The sequence below is a fragment of the Nannobrachium achirus genome, assembly GCF_963921795.1.
Source record: "Nannobrachium achirus genome assembly, chromosome: 2".
NCBI lineage: Eukaryota > Metazoa > Chordata > Actinopteri > Myctophiformes > Myctophidae > Nannobrachium > Nannobrachium achirus.
The window spans coordinates 49,697,909-49,711,789 of record NC_137811.1 but is presented as its reverse complement, the minus strand read 5'-3'; the positions used below and the strand labels follow the sequence as shown (position 1 = coordinate 49,711,789).

Below are 13,881 nucleotides of genomic sequence, written 5' to 3'. Positions count from 1 at the left end.
CCTTGCTCTCTCTCTCTCTTTCCTCTCTCTCTCCCTGGCCTACGGCTTTCGGATTTCCAAAACGCAACGAAAACACGCAGTGCAGTGTGCAACCACCTTAATTCTGGGTATCTGCTTTATGTGCTATTGTTATTAGGCTCAGGCTAGCATGATCTGTTCTAATCATTAACATAATCTCATTGTCAGGAGCTCGGGGAATACAGAAAACATCTCTGTATTGTAGCATGGTTTTGGTTTGCCATTTCTTAACTTTTTCTAAAATACACATTCTTTTCACAAACATGCATTTACACAGTACATCAACCATATTTCTTTATTAAAAATATCAATCACACTCACTTTGAAGATATCCCTTCACTATACAGACAATGGGCCTTGTGACACACTAAGTGCACAATTAGGTGGTTCTGAAAATGTCAGATGACTGGCATATCTCCCAAGAAACCTTTGACATTTAAAACCAAATTCCTCAATTTCTTCATCTGTCTACAGAACAGCAATGAAGGCCAGATGATACTCATAATCTGGCCTGTCCAATGTACAAGAATTGGACTGAAAACAAAACAGGCATGGTTTTATTTATTACAGTATATTTTGCGTACTCATAACAGTGTCAACTGTGATGATTAACCACTTGAAAGAATGTCTAAATTATTTCAAAAATAGCAGATCTGGCTGCTCGGGTGGTGCAGTGGTAAAGTTACTGCCCACCACAGCGGAGTCTGGTGGTTCTAATCCACTGCAGTGCATCTGGCTTTGTCGTGCATCTACACGAACACAATTCAATTGGCCCATGTTTGGGGGAGGGAAGCCAGGCGGGGAGGGTGATATTAGTCAATACATGTATTCCTACGGGCAGGGGCAGCACCTGGCATCCCAGGAGTGTTGCGCGGGAGGAGTAGGACGAAGGCTCTACGTCCTTCTCCTGGCAGGTAAACCAGTAAGATACAGCAGTGAAAACACAGAAATGTGTGCTTGGAGGAATCAATTGGCATAATAACAACTAAATTGGGGAGAAAAGCAAGAAATATATAAATAAAATAGAAGATTTAGAAGTTTACACTGCGTGTTAACTTATATATTGCTATTTTTAATATTCATTTTGTTTTTCATTTTCTTTTTACATTTTATTTGGCCTATAATGACAATAATTAACTATGACTATTGACCTGTAAAGGTAAAGTGGTTAACGGAATGATGAACAACATGTCATGGTGGAAAACATTTTATGTCCCTCATAACATCTTATCAGAGTGGAATACAAACTGGTCCGTAGCAGCCATAGCTCTGAAGGCTAGTTTTAATTTGACAAATTATACTATCTATCTAAAAGTGTGCTTGGAAACTCTGCATCAACAGCTTTCTCACAACAAAAATGTGTCTATAACAGCAAGGTTGTCCTGAATAGTAACTCTGCAATTAGTCCTGTAGTGTCACCTGTCAATCATCTGTCACTCCATTGCCACTGCAAAACCTTTCCACATTTAAATCAAGGCCATCATTTTTTGAGAACATGGTGATGTTTATTGCAGGAACATTATGTAATGTCTGAGACTTTTAAGAGCAAGTGGTTTTCAGAGTTCTCAGCTCTGTGATATACTCACACAATACACTGTGTGATATTCTCACAATTGCTGCATTTCTCAGTAACATAGCATCAAAATCAGACATCTCTGTTCATCAGGTCCAGTAAGTCAAGTGTCAACTGTGCACTAAATTACTGTTGAGGAAACTGGGTGGACCTCACTTGTGTTTGGACTTGCCAGCCAAAGCCTGCAGGTTTGCCGGTCCACCCCACACTGTCCCGAATACATCCTTTTCAGTCCTCAGAGCCTCTGACAGAGACAATTCCCTCCCTGACAACACTACCCTCTTCACAGCCTGGATTACAGGGGCTGGGCCTTTTGTATAGCGACTCAACCAGTTCTCTGCCTGTTCCACAAGACTCATGGAACTGCTTTCACCTTCCTTTGCTTGGGAGACTTCCAGGACTCCATCTGCCAATCCAATCTGCACGCCCAGCTCAGGGTCCACTTTCAGAGCTCCACCGAGAAGCTTCAGGGCATTCCGGCTGCCCACAATGTGGACCAAGCGGGCCGCACCGCCCCATCCCGGGACCAGGCCCATGTGTTTGTGTACAAACTGGATCACACTGCCTTCAGCCATCAACCTACAAGTGGAGGTGGGAGTCAGATGCTAGATTAAGTACAGAAACGTGTGTGTGTGTGTGTGTGTGTGTGTGTGTGTGTGTGTGTGTGTGTGTGTGTGTGTGTGTGTGTGTGTGTGTGTGTGTGTGTGTGTGTGTCGTGCGTGCATGCGTGCGTGCGTCTTTTCTCATTGTCTCTGTATACCTGAAGTCACAGGCGGTGGTGAGTTCTGAACCTCCTCCCAATGCTCTCCCCTCCACCAGTGCAACAGAAATCAGAGGCAACCTGCACTGGGAGAACAGCAGCAGTGTAACACTGTATATAATTTGCTTGAGAAACACAGCGACGCCAGGTTGAAAGTGGTTTATCCAACACCCTTATCACTGCGCTACGTGCGTCATAATTGTTTTGTCAAAGTTATGGTAGCGTTTTTAAAGCCATATTGATTTAAGTCTAGCGAATAACAGCAACACAAAGATATTTAGCCAACATATTGACTGAATGGTACAGGTACATTTGGTACCATTTTCATGACTTGACATTTTCATGACATGGAGAAATAAAACAAATTATAATAATCTAGAAATAAAGCTATTAACGGGAAATAGTCAACATTTACAGTATGTTTGATATATGGCTTAAGCTGAAACAGTTCCACATTCCATATTTTGCTACACTCTTTATTTGATGATAACTTGCCATAAATCATAGAGACAGAAGCCCTTACCTCAAAAGTCTGGTCAGAGTATTTTGCATGAACATACACATCTTCATCCCATCCTACAAGCACAAATACATAAATCACAAAATCAAAGTCGTCTAAAGGTACAGTGCAGAAATCCAAACCACCTGTACAATGCCCTGTGTATAGAATGGGAAAGAGACGGGTGAGAGAGCAAAGCAGAGAAACATACTGCCCGGGGTGAGACAGGCAGACGGAGCTTGTCAGACATAGACAGACAGGGCGTGGCAGAGAGACCAAATACGTATGTTTCTACCTGTGGATTAGATATTGCTCTCACAGCATTGAGGTCTGAACCAGAACAGAAGGTCCCAGCTGCTCCCTGGACAATGAGTCCTTTACCCTCTGTCCAGGTCTCCAGCTGGCTCACCCTCTCCTCCAGGTCCACCATCATACTACCTGGAAGGGAATACACAACACATGCAGTTAAGTGTTTTGTCCATCATTTGCTAAAGCGAGTCATACTAAACCAAATTGCACTGGAATTACTTTGAAGTTGTATTAATTTGCATAAGAGAAGTTCTAACTTGTATCACATCATGTTAACACATTGACCGCCATTTTAACATACCTCCGTACTCCCACCTGCCATTCGTCTCCATAGACTTCCATGTAATTGGGTGTGCACGGATCATGCACACCCATGCCTAGATAATGCACCACGTGTGTCCACATTGCTCACAGCTTTCAAACAAAAAAATCCGAATGGAAATCCGTTCAGGCATTCATGAGATAACAGCCACTATGTTTAACAAAGATGGCTGCCAAAATGGCTGCCATGCTTGAAAGATGGGGTTGCTATGGGGGTTAAACATGCAATTTCGCGATTGCTATCATGCCTACTCCATTTTTGGGGGTCAAAAAATTTTTTTGAAAAAAAAAATTTTTGATTTTTTTTTTTTTTTTTTTTTTTTTATTCTCGGGACTATCGGGCCTGGCGGGGAATGAGTTAAGTTAAGTCACACACACCTTGAAAAGCTAGTTAAAGCGCCATTCCCACCGGGCACGATAAAGATAACTATAACTATCGTTAATGATAATTATGTCGGCGTTCACATCAATTATGTCAGCGTTATGGTCATGGTATGGACGCTGGTGAATGCTAACCTGGTGTGCGGAATGGGGATGTGTCGGAATGGAAACCCGTCCCTGTCAGGCAGGAACCTTGTATCTCCATATTTCTCCATATGTTTTTTTTTTTGTTATAAATGAAAGGCCTACTTCATCATTCTACACAACTACACTGTAATAACAGATCTGCAAGCTCCCAACGTGTCGTGATGCAACGCGTTGTGAGCTTGTAGATGTGCTGTTTTTGAATTTTAATCCTGAAAAGTAACAGTTATGGACATATGAGGTTTCCACCCGACAGGTTTAACCCTAACCCTAAGCCTAACGATATGCAATATTATCAACTCAAAACTAAACATGTATCATACAGTACATTTCCAGATAGACTACTAGTAAAGCTCTTAAACTACAAATGAAACCAAGTTAGGTAGTACAGAGGAAGACATTTTACAAATAGAAATTATATGAATGCAGTTTGGAAACATATTTTTTCGACTGTTTATGTAACGCCCGGGAATCGAACCCAAAGACAACATCTTAACCACTAGCCTAAAGGTTAATTCCCTTTTGACTGGGGGAGATATTAGGATTTTGGTCATCAGGCAGAAGCTCTGAGCCACTACTACCATTTACAGTACATGCAACATCAACCCTTCAGAATGATTGACACACAAAGCAGCTTTGATCCCTGGACACCAAATCCCCTGGCCGCAAATCAAGAATGTCACATTGTACTAATCTAACATCTGTGTAAGATCTAACATCCATAACTCCACTGACAAATCCACAGTATAACACAGCACTGCAGAATTCGTACCAGACAAGGCATTCATGCGCGTGGGGTTGTTGATGGTCAGCACCGCAATGCCAGACTCCTGTTTGACCAGGTCAATGGTGCCTCCAGTAAAAGCCTGCAGCTTCTCTCTGACCTCCTCCTGGTTGAAACCATGGCTGCTGGAGTAGACACAACCACTGCTCTGTCTCTGAAATGGCCTGAGAGGAATAGAGATAGTTAGAACATGACACCTACTCTCCTTCTGCATCATGCATAGGAGATTCTTGAACCCTGTGCCTTGACTCTCTGAATTTGCAGAAGTTGCTGTTACAGAAAGAACAGGACTGATTGCTATCCCCAGTATTAAAACACATACTTGATGCTCAGCTGTAAAATGTTTAGAGCTAAGAGAGCAGGTGGTGCGGAACTCATGAACAGAAAGAAATATTGCATTCTCAAGAACAAGGAATAGGCTGTACTGTAGGTAGCCAGATAAGTCGCCCTCTGTCAAAGTCGCCCCAAACTCGTTTCCCAACGGGTCTGTGGCCTTAAGCTAGATGCAGAATAGACTAAAATCAAATATTTGCTTCTGGGGGTCCCTGGAACAAAATATTTTGTGATGGGGGTCCGTAGCCAAATACATATCATTCTGGGGGTCCTTCACATGACAAAGTTTGAGAAACACTGATGGCAACATACGTTTTTTTCAGAAAATTGTTATGATTTAGAAGACATTTTGTAGAATGTGCCTATCAGTGGTTAAGGACCCCCGAAATGTGTTTTTGGCCATGGACCCCCATCTCAAAATATTTTGTTCCACGGATGAACCCCTATTGCAAACATTTTTGTTCCAGGGACCCCCAGAAGCACAGATTTGATTTTAGTCTAATCTGCATCTAGCTTAAGGCCCCAGACCCGTTGGGAAACGAGTTTGGGGCGACTTTGAAAGAGGACGAGTTTTCTGGTATTCGTACTGTAAATGTTTCGTAAGGCACATAAGTGCTGGAATCATATGACTACAAACAGGCTTTACACCTAAATAAATCAGTGTGTTACAAATGAGGTATCATATACCCTGGAGAAATACTGTCTAATATTTACTTTCCATAATGGTGTATTGTGATCTGGGGGAGGACATGAGCAAAATGTTTAAAAGGTTAAACATTAATTAAAATATAAAACATTTCAAAAAGCTGATGACCATGACCTTCCCCGGATCATAACACACTGCTGTGGAAAGTTTCAGCACAGTGGAAACAAATCCCCAAGGACTTTTTGGTGTTATCCTTTTAGCCTTAATGACTGACATTACCACCTACCAAGTTGTGGGCGAGCATAAAAGATAAAAACATGCAGACAACTTCAACTTTATAATATAGATTTAACAATCTATTTGTATAATAAGATAAATATTGGATTATAATAAATCACATGATATTAGTACTATTAGCACAATATGTTGTCTACAACTGAATTAGATTTTGGTGAATTAACAACTTAAAAACCCTATATTGTATATTTCATTGACCAGTGTCCCCCAGGGGTCTTTTTTCCATCTACACCAAGATCATCGCCAAAAATTGCCAATCTAACAAGTCGTTGCAAGGCAACAGCGTTGTGAGCTTGTAGATTGGCTATTTTTGCAGAATGTTTGCCTTTATGACATACCCAGAATAGACGCTAGGGTTCATGTGGTTAACCCATTAAAACAGGGAAAGCATCTGTAAAGCAGATATACAAGCTCATAACGTGTCACTTTGTGCCACGCTGTGAACTTGTAGATCTGCTATTTTTGAACAAATCTTGAAAATGTGTGCAAACCTTTGAATATATACAGTATATTTCTTTTAACTAAAATATTTGCTTCTGGGGGTCCCTGGAACTAAATATTTTGAGAGGGTGGTTTGCATACAATATAATACATTTACGTTTTGAGCACCAATGATAAAGCAACAAGTTTTTCATTTTTGGAATCGGCCTCAGGTCTTATTAATGTGTTACAGCAAACAGTGGTTTCCCAAACAGTGGGTCGGAACCAATTTGTGGGTCAGGGACCATTTTTTATGGGTCATGACTCAAGTAAAAAGGTTAAATAATTGTATACATTTTAAATACAAACAAACAAGTTTAAGAAAGTTTCCATAAATAAGAAAAAAATATAATTAAGAAGTAGTGAAAATAGCTGATCTATAAGCTCGCAGCGTTGTGCGAAGCGACGTGTTGTGTGCTTGTAGATCTGCTGTTTTCACTAGTTTGGGTCCCTCCCAGGCAAACGTCTACTCTCTTTTGGGTCTCAACCTGAAAGGTTTTGGGTTACAGGATCCTAGAGGTGATCAACCAAGCTCCTTTACCTCCTCCAGGACCCCTTGCTGACAGTTCTCTTGAGGAGTCTACTCACTGCACACAGAACCATCCTTCTGCAGGGTGAAGATGGAGAGGAGAACATCAAATTAAAGGATTTTCTAGCTCATCATGGAGTGCTGAAATGCTGCTTTTCTAAATAAATTGAGCATATGTCTAAGCTGAAAACCTCTAGAGCAGGGGTTCCCAATTTTTTTTGGCTCAGGGCACCCCTATAAATATTGTTTTCATCCGAGGCACCCCTACATTATATTCATAACTTTCACTCCCAGCACCTTATATTTATGTCATATTTTAGATAATGGCCACTTTGGTGTGAACTGACTGAGAATAGCTTTGTACTTCAAGTTTAATATTATACTAAATATGTGTCCAAATAAATTCCAAATATTATCAAATTATCTCGCGGCACCCCTGGACTGCCGTCAAGGCACCCCAGGGTGCCGGCACCCACTTTGAAAACCCCTGCTCTAGAGTGAAATGTGATGCGGCATAATGTGTAAACTTGAAGTCATGTTTTTTTATGATATGAACTGCTACACAGGCAAATACTGTAGTGGAGACTAGTGGAGCTGGTCGTTTTCGAAATTAGTAGTTTCATTTTGTCTAGAATCTAGAAGCAATACAAAAAAGATTTTAAATACGCTATACCTATTAACCTTGATAGACCTATCAAAGAGGCAGAGATGTTTAATGTTGCTTGCTGTTGTAGCTTGTCATGCAGTGACTATTTACCTTGTTATTGCTTTAAGATTGGACACACACAGCAACAATGTCAGTAAACATTTAGAAATCATCAGCAACGTTTTACAATGTTATATAATGACATTCTTTGAATTTCGTAAATTGCTAGTTTGAAACTAACAAGTTTATTATGAGGTTTGGAGTAGATATAATATATAATAACACACAGACTTTTAATATTATAATAACTGTAAGAATAGCTGGTGAACCCAGTTCAGTATCATTCAGCAGTGTTTCTCAAACTTTCAAATTTCAAGGTCTCCCCTTAACTCTGACAGTGTACAAATGGAACCAGAGTTACAGACTTGTATGGGTCAATTTAGACCCCCCTGGCCCTGAGGAACCCACAGAGAGAACCACTGTTCAGAGTTCCACCCTGCAACACATTCATTTAGCAGTTCTTGCTACTCCAAGAACTGTCTGCTTCCACCTCACCATCTATACCTGATCATACATGTGTCTTTTGAGTGACATTTTTTAACGGACAACGAGGCTTAGATCCGGAGCACATTATCAACGTTATTATGCAACATAACATCACACAACAACGTTATTATGCAACATAACATCACACAACAACGTTATTATGCAACATAAATCATGCTAACCTTGGTTGTTGTGAAAGTCTTGCTGTGTTTCAATGAAACCTTTCCCTCTGGAAACATGAACCAGTCGAAAAGCTTCCAGAGCCTACTGTATGGCCTACTGTTGCAATGTGATGCATTTCGCCACAGGGGGGCAGCATAACACCCTTGCAGCGAGATGGGCTTTATCTGTGTATTTATTTCTGCTCGTCCAGACCAGTCCACCAGTGGTGGGAAAGGTACACAAAGTATCAATAGGCTACTGCAATATAGTAAGTAAAAGTCCGGAATTCAAAATGTACTTGAATAAAAGTACAAAAGTGTTGGCATCAAAATGTATAGCAGGCTACCAAAAGTAAAAGTAGTCATTGTGCAGAATGTAAAATAGTAGATCTACAAGCTCACAATGTGGGCTGAAGTGGTTAATGTATGTTTTGTAATAATAATCAAAAGCTATACAAAGTAACTAGTAACTAAAGTTTTGCATTAGTGGAGTAAAAGTACAATAGCCTATTTTTAGCCTATTTGGTTCCAAGATGTAGTGGAGTAAATGTATTGGAAATTGTACTTAAGTAGGCCTACAATAAAGTAAAATGTTAGACTACTTAGTTTCTTTACACCACTGCCAAATGGATTATGAAATTGTGGGTAAAAAGTCAGGTCCATTGATTTCACAATGAAGATATTGGGTTGCATTGCGCATGCATCTTGCATAAAAAACACATTATAGCCAAAACCTCTAATACTGTGATTTGTGAGTTAATTAATCATAGGCCTTAGCTATAGCCTACCACAAAGAATGATCTGCTTTGTCTGTATCAACATTTTGAACCCAGCTGGGGAAGACTTAGAGCAGCTGGCATGTCCTTATTCAGTATTATGGAGAGATGGCGTTGAAATGCAGTATTGGCATAGGGAAGTGTGGCACATTGTGAGCTTGTATAATCTATTTTAAAATGTTTTTCCAAAATAAAATAAAAAATGCTAATCTAAAACATAATAATAATAGAAGAATCAAACTGAGAACCTTCCACTTCAAGCGGCCCCTCTTCCTCCTGAGCCACTGCCGCTGTGTTTCCTATACCAGCTTGATTTGTCCAGGGGCTCTCTGTTTTCACAGAGTTCTGTCACTCAGAAATACTGTAGTTTCCCCGGCTGTTAGTGGCTGAGGAAAGGAATCCCAGCATGCCCTGGGTGTGTGTGTGCGTGTGTGTGTGTGTGTGTGTGTGTGTGTGTGTGTGTGTGTGTGTGTGCGTGCGTGCGTGCGTGCGTGCGTGCGTGCGTGCGTGCGTGCGTGCGTGTGTGTGTGTGTTATTGTTCTATTGTCGTGTTATTGTTCACCATGGGAATGTGTTGGGGAGGCTATATGTGGTTGTGATTAATGTCATTGTTTTATGTTTATTTCAACTGTTTATTTTATGTGTGTGTTTTGGGGAAACACCCTGGGTCATAAGGGTAGTTGCAATTACATTGGTATCAGAAGTATGATCTAGCTGGAGGAGATAAAAAGAAAAAACTCCAGCTGCTCCCGAGGAAGATGTGAAAGCCATGAGGGAGCCATGGCCTCAGAGTGGAGGAGCCAATGAAATACCACTCTTTTTATGGGCACCCTGGAACATCTATTATTTGTCTGGCCGCCCTTCAAGGATAGACCCTGTCCACTTGATGGAGCAGAGAAAAGGTGCAGCATAAGATAAAGATCCTATGCCGCTGTGCTGAATGAGCGGCAACAACGCAGCTATCCCGCCTATACCCACGCCATGTCCAGAAGGAGTTGGCCCTGCAGGCCTTCATGCATGACTCCTGCCCAAGCGTCTTTGGAGCATGTTCATCAGCTAACAGACACTTCCAATTCCATATCCCGATGGCCCTGAGTATGCAGCCATTGCTCTTTCCATCTCGGTTGGCTAGGTCTGTGAGCTGACTAACACCAAGTGCCAAACCAATATTGCCAAGGAGTGTATTATTGTTCTGTTACTGTGTTTTTGGGAAGTTCTAGTGCATAGTTGCAAGGAACAACACTGAACTGAGTTGGTACAAATAACAGTGTTCCTAGAAAGTTGACATAACTCAGAAACCCACGGCCACTCGTCATTACAATTTTAGAATAATGATTTTATTTACTGGCCAGCTGAAAGATCTAAAAACTCAAATGTCTCATCCTTTGAAATAAATAAGATATCCTGATTTGGGCTATGTTAACTTACAGGTAGGTTTGCTTTATTTATTTATAATTCTGTATTAAAGATTCTTGCCTCCGATAATACTGTAGCAAATATTGGGCTACACCGCAACTTTTTAATGAAAAACATGCAATATCATACTAGCAGAGTGAGTTGCACCTTTCTAAGTGGGTAAAGGGTAAGAATTTCCCTGGGATCATAGTTACTGTACAAACACAGACAGGCATAAGCGGCTACTGCAGACATGTGGGTGCATTATTCAAACAATGTGTCACACAAGACGACAGTGATTCTAAAACTAACACCATCATTGAGGTGTGTAAAGTTGTTGGATTTTTGTGAATTGTTCAGTGTTAGAAGTCCAGGTTCAAGCAGACCAGTCTATAAGATAGAACCATCTCATCCATCATATCGTCGCTGTCGGACAGAAACCTTGCATCTCCACATTTCATCTTTTTATGTTTTCTGAATGTGGGTCCTCAGAGTTACTACAGGGGGTCCAACAAAACTTTGTGTGATAGGAACTTGTCTTGCCTTTCTTATATAAACCACTTGAACCCTAGCGTCCATATTCTGAGAACTTTAGTCAAAAATAACAGATCTACAAGCCTCGTGCTGCGAGGCGTTTCCCCCTCCTTTGGAGGGCGAAAAGAGCAGACTAAGTACAGTGAAAGGTCAAGTTTATTAAGTATTGACCGTTCAAATTGTTAAATATCTGAAAACACACATTAACATGAATCCAAAATACACTGTTAATCGTGCTGTCAAACAATGAAACTATATCTACCAGTAAGACTCCCTAATCGGGAGATAAGCGACCGTTGGTCGCTTATCTCCACAAATATCACAACCTCCACCTCTCACGTCATATGGGTAGCCATAGTTACACCTGGAATGTTGAATCTCCATATATGGAGATAACCTACGCATCACACAAAGTCTGACCTCACCAGCCCATACTTGGGCATGGACGACTTATATCTCCATATACGGAGATGGCCATATATGGAGATACGATGACATCACAGAGTCCACAGCTGATGATGTGGCGTGATGTCATACAATACACAAACAAGCCCTATATAAAGGGGCAATTCTCACCAGGGAAGAGAGCATTGCCTGGAATGTTGAATCTCCATATATGGAGATAACCTACGCATCACACAAAGTCTGACCTCACCAGCCCATACTTGGGCATGGACGACTTATATCTCCATATACGGAGATGGCCATATATGGAGATACGATGACATCACAGAGTCCACAGCTGATGATGTGGCGTGATGTCATACAATAAACAAACAAGCCCTATATACTGATGCGATACGATGACATCACAGAGTCCACAGCTGATGATGTGGCGTGATGTCATACAATAAACAAACAAGCCCTATATACTGATGCGGAGATATGAGCAGGGCAAAGGTGTGACGTGTGACGTGTGACCGACCGACCGACCGACCGACGGACGGACGGACGGCCGGTGGAGGTTTTCAAAGTAAACTGCTCCCTGACGGTCGCAATGAACAGATTCTCTCAACTAAGGGGTCCTTGGCCTGAAAACGTTGAAGACCCTGCCCTATGTTATACTTCATCGTAGGTCAGTGTCACACAAACTTAGCAAAAATAGACAGATTCTTTTTCTCGTTTCCTGAAACGTAACGGTCCTGGATGCCCAAGTTCCCCGCCCGACGGAGACGATATAATCATCTCTACAAGAGACAGAATGAAAGAGACAAGAGAAAGAAAATGAGGACAGTGGGAAAACAGATGGGCAGAGAGAGACATGGAGAAGGAGAGACAGAGATGAGCGCTGAGGAGAGCAGGGAATTACTGTCAGAGAGGCAGAGGAGCTTGAGCTATGTTCTGTCCTGTGAAATAATCTATAGCTTCCAGGGATGTAAATCCTTCTTCACATCCTCCAGCCGTCTCCAGTGTAATGCTCTGCTCTGGGAAAACAAACTGCACAGGGGGAAATCAGAAATAGCTTGTAGAGAACTAGAGGTTTGCGGCCCTTCGGGCCGCTCACATCTAGAGTCCACGCCCGCTTTTTTTTTTTTTTTTATATTTAAAAAAAAAGTTAAAAAAAAAGAAAAATTAAAAAACTTTTGAAAAAAAAAAATTTTTTTTGAAAAAAAAAAGGTTTTTTGAATAAAAAAAGGTTTTGGCCTAATTGTGTTATTATTGTTACTATAATAGGCCTGCCAATGTTTTATTTTCATTATTTCAATGTTTTCATTTTAGCAACACACACACACACACACACACACACACACACACACACACACACACACACACACACACACACACACACACACAGACACACACACACACACACAGACACACACACAGACAGACAGACAGACAGACAGACAGACAGACAGTATCTTGCTGTGAACTCTAGAGGTGAGTGGCCCGAAGGGCCGCGAACTTCTTGTAAGATACAGGCTCTCGGCTAGCTAGCTACAGGCTCTCGGCTAGCTAGCCCACTAGTAACAGTGGATTCTAGTTTGTTAATTCCAGAAGAAAAGCTTGGTTGCTGGTTGGCTATTTCTTCCCTATTCCTACTTGTCTTGAGAGCAGAGGGACAGAGGAGGGGAGGTAGCAGAATGCAGGCTGTCGCTGCTGCGCGCCCGTTGTTGTATGGGCTGGTGTAGGGTTACAGATCCATGGGCTGGGCGGACGTTAAGATCCCCTGGACTGGGCGGACGTTCTAGCCAATTGGAGTGCTGGATTTGGTCGTGTCTGACTGACAAACTGACAAAAACCGCTGGCTGCAGTTTACAAATGTAATATAAGACTAGAGGTTCGCGGGCCTTCGGCCCGCTCACATCTAGTTAAAAAAAAAAAAAAAAAAAGTAAAAAAAAAAAGAAAAAAAGTTATAAACAAACAAAAAAAAAAATTTTGGGGGGGGAACTATTGTGGCGGAACTATTGTGCCGCAGCGCACGTTTCCGGTCGGACATATTTGACCGCCGGACGCACTTCCGGTTAGGAACTCGTGTGCCACGTGATCAGTCCCATAGATATATATAAGAAGGCTAGATGGCGCAAGGCGGAGTCGGCGGCGTCGTTCACTGGCGGCCATCTTAGGACAGGACCATCCCCCGCGTCCTGCCGTTGTATTGTGCCTGTAAGGTGAGTGATCTGCACACTTAAATACTCTTTACTCTCTGAAATCTTGACCGATTTACTAACGGTTTGGATTATTACAAACATTATTAGCGTGGCTATGAGCTCAGGCTGGTTGACATGTTGAAATTGAAGCTTTTCA

The 13,881-nt window shown here is 41.6% G+C and overlaps 1 protein-coding gene across 1 annotated transcript; it reads right to left on the bottom strand.

Moving 5' to 3' along the window:
• Positions 1-647: 647 nt before the first annotated feature.
• echdc1 (enoyl CoA hydratase domain containing 1) lies at positions 648-8,467 on the bottom strand. The gene is made up of 7 exons (XM_080738742.1): positions 8,449-8,467; positions 7,087-7,152; positions 4,778-4,953; positions 3,146-3,288; positions 2,875-2,927; positions 2,352-2,432; positions 648-2,170 (listed from the first exon to the last, which is right to left on the bottom strand). The coding sequence occupies exons 2-7, from the start codon at positions 7,146-7,148 to the stop codon at positions 1,744-1,746; spliced, it is 942 nt and encodes a 313-aa protein (XP_080594868.1). The 5' UTR covers positions 7,149-7,152; positions 8,449-8,467; the 3' UTR covers positions 648-1,743.
• Positions 8,468-13,881: the final 5,414 nt, after the last annotated feature.

What these genes read in the sequence shown, in the direction of transcription:
- echdc1 (XM_080738742.1), bottom strand. Translation starts at nt 7,148, where the DNA reads ATGGTTCTGTGTGCAGTGAGTAGACTCCTCAAGAGAACTGTCAGCAAG. An exon ending in ACTCTGACCAGACTTTTGAG is followed by an intron (nt 2,433 to 2,874) that starts GTAAGGGCTTCT and finishes CTCCCAGTGCAG; the next exon opens with GTTGCCTCTGATTTCTGTTG. An exon ending in ACCACCGCCTGTGACTTCAG is followed by an intron (nt 2,171 to 2,351) that starts GTATACAGAGAC and finishes CTCCACTTGTAG; the next exon opens with GTTGATGGCTGAAGGCAGTG.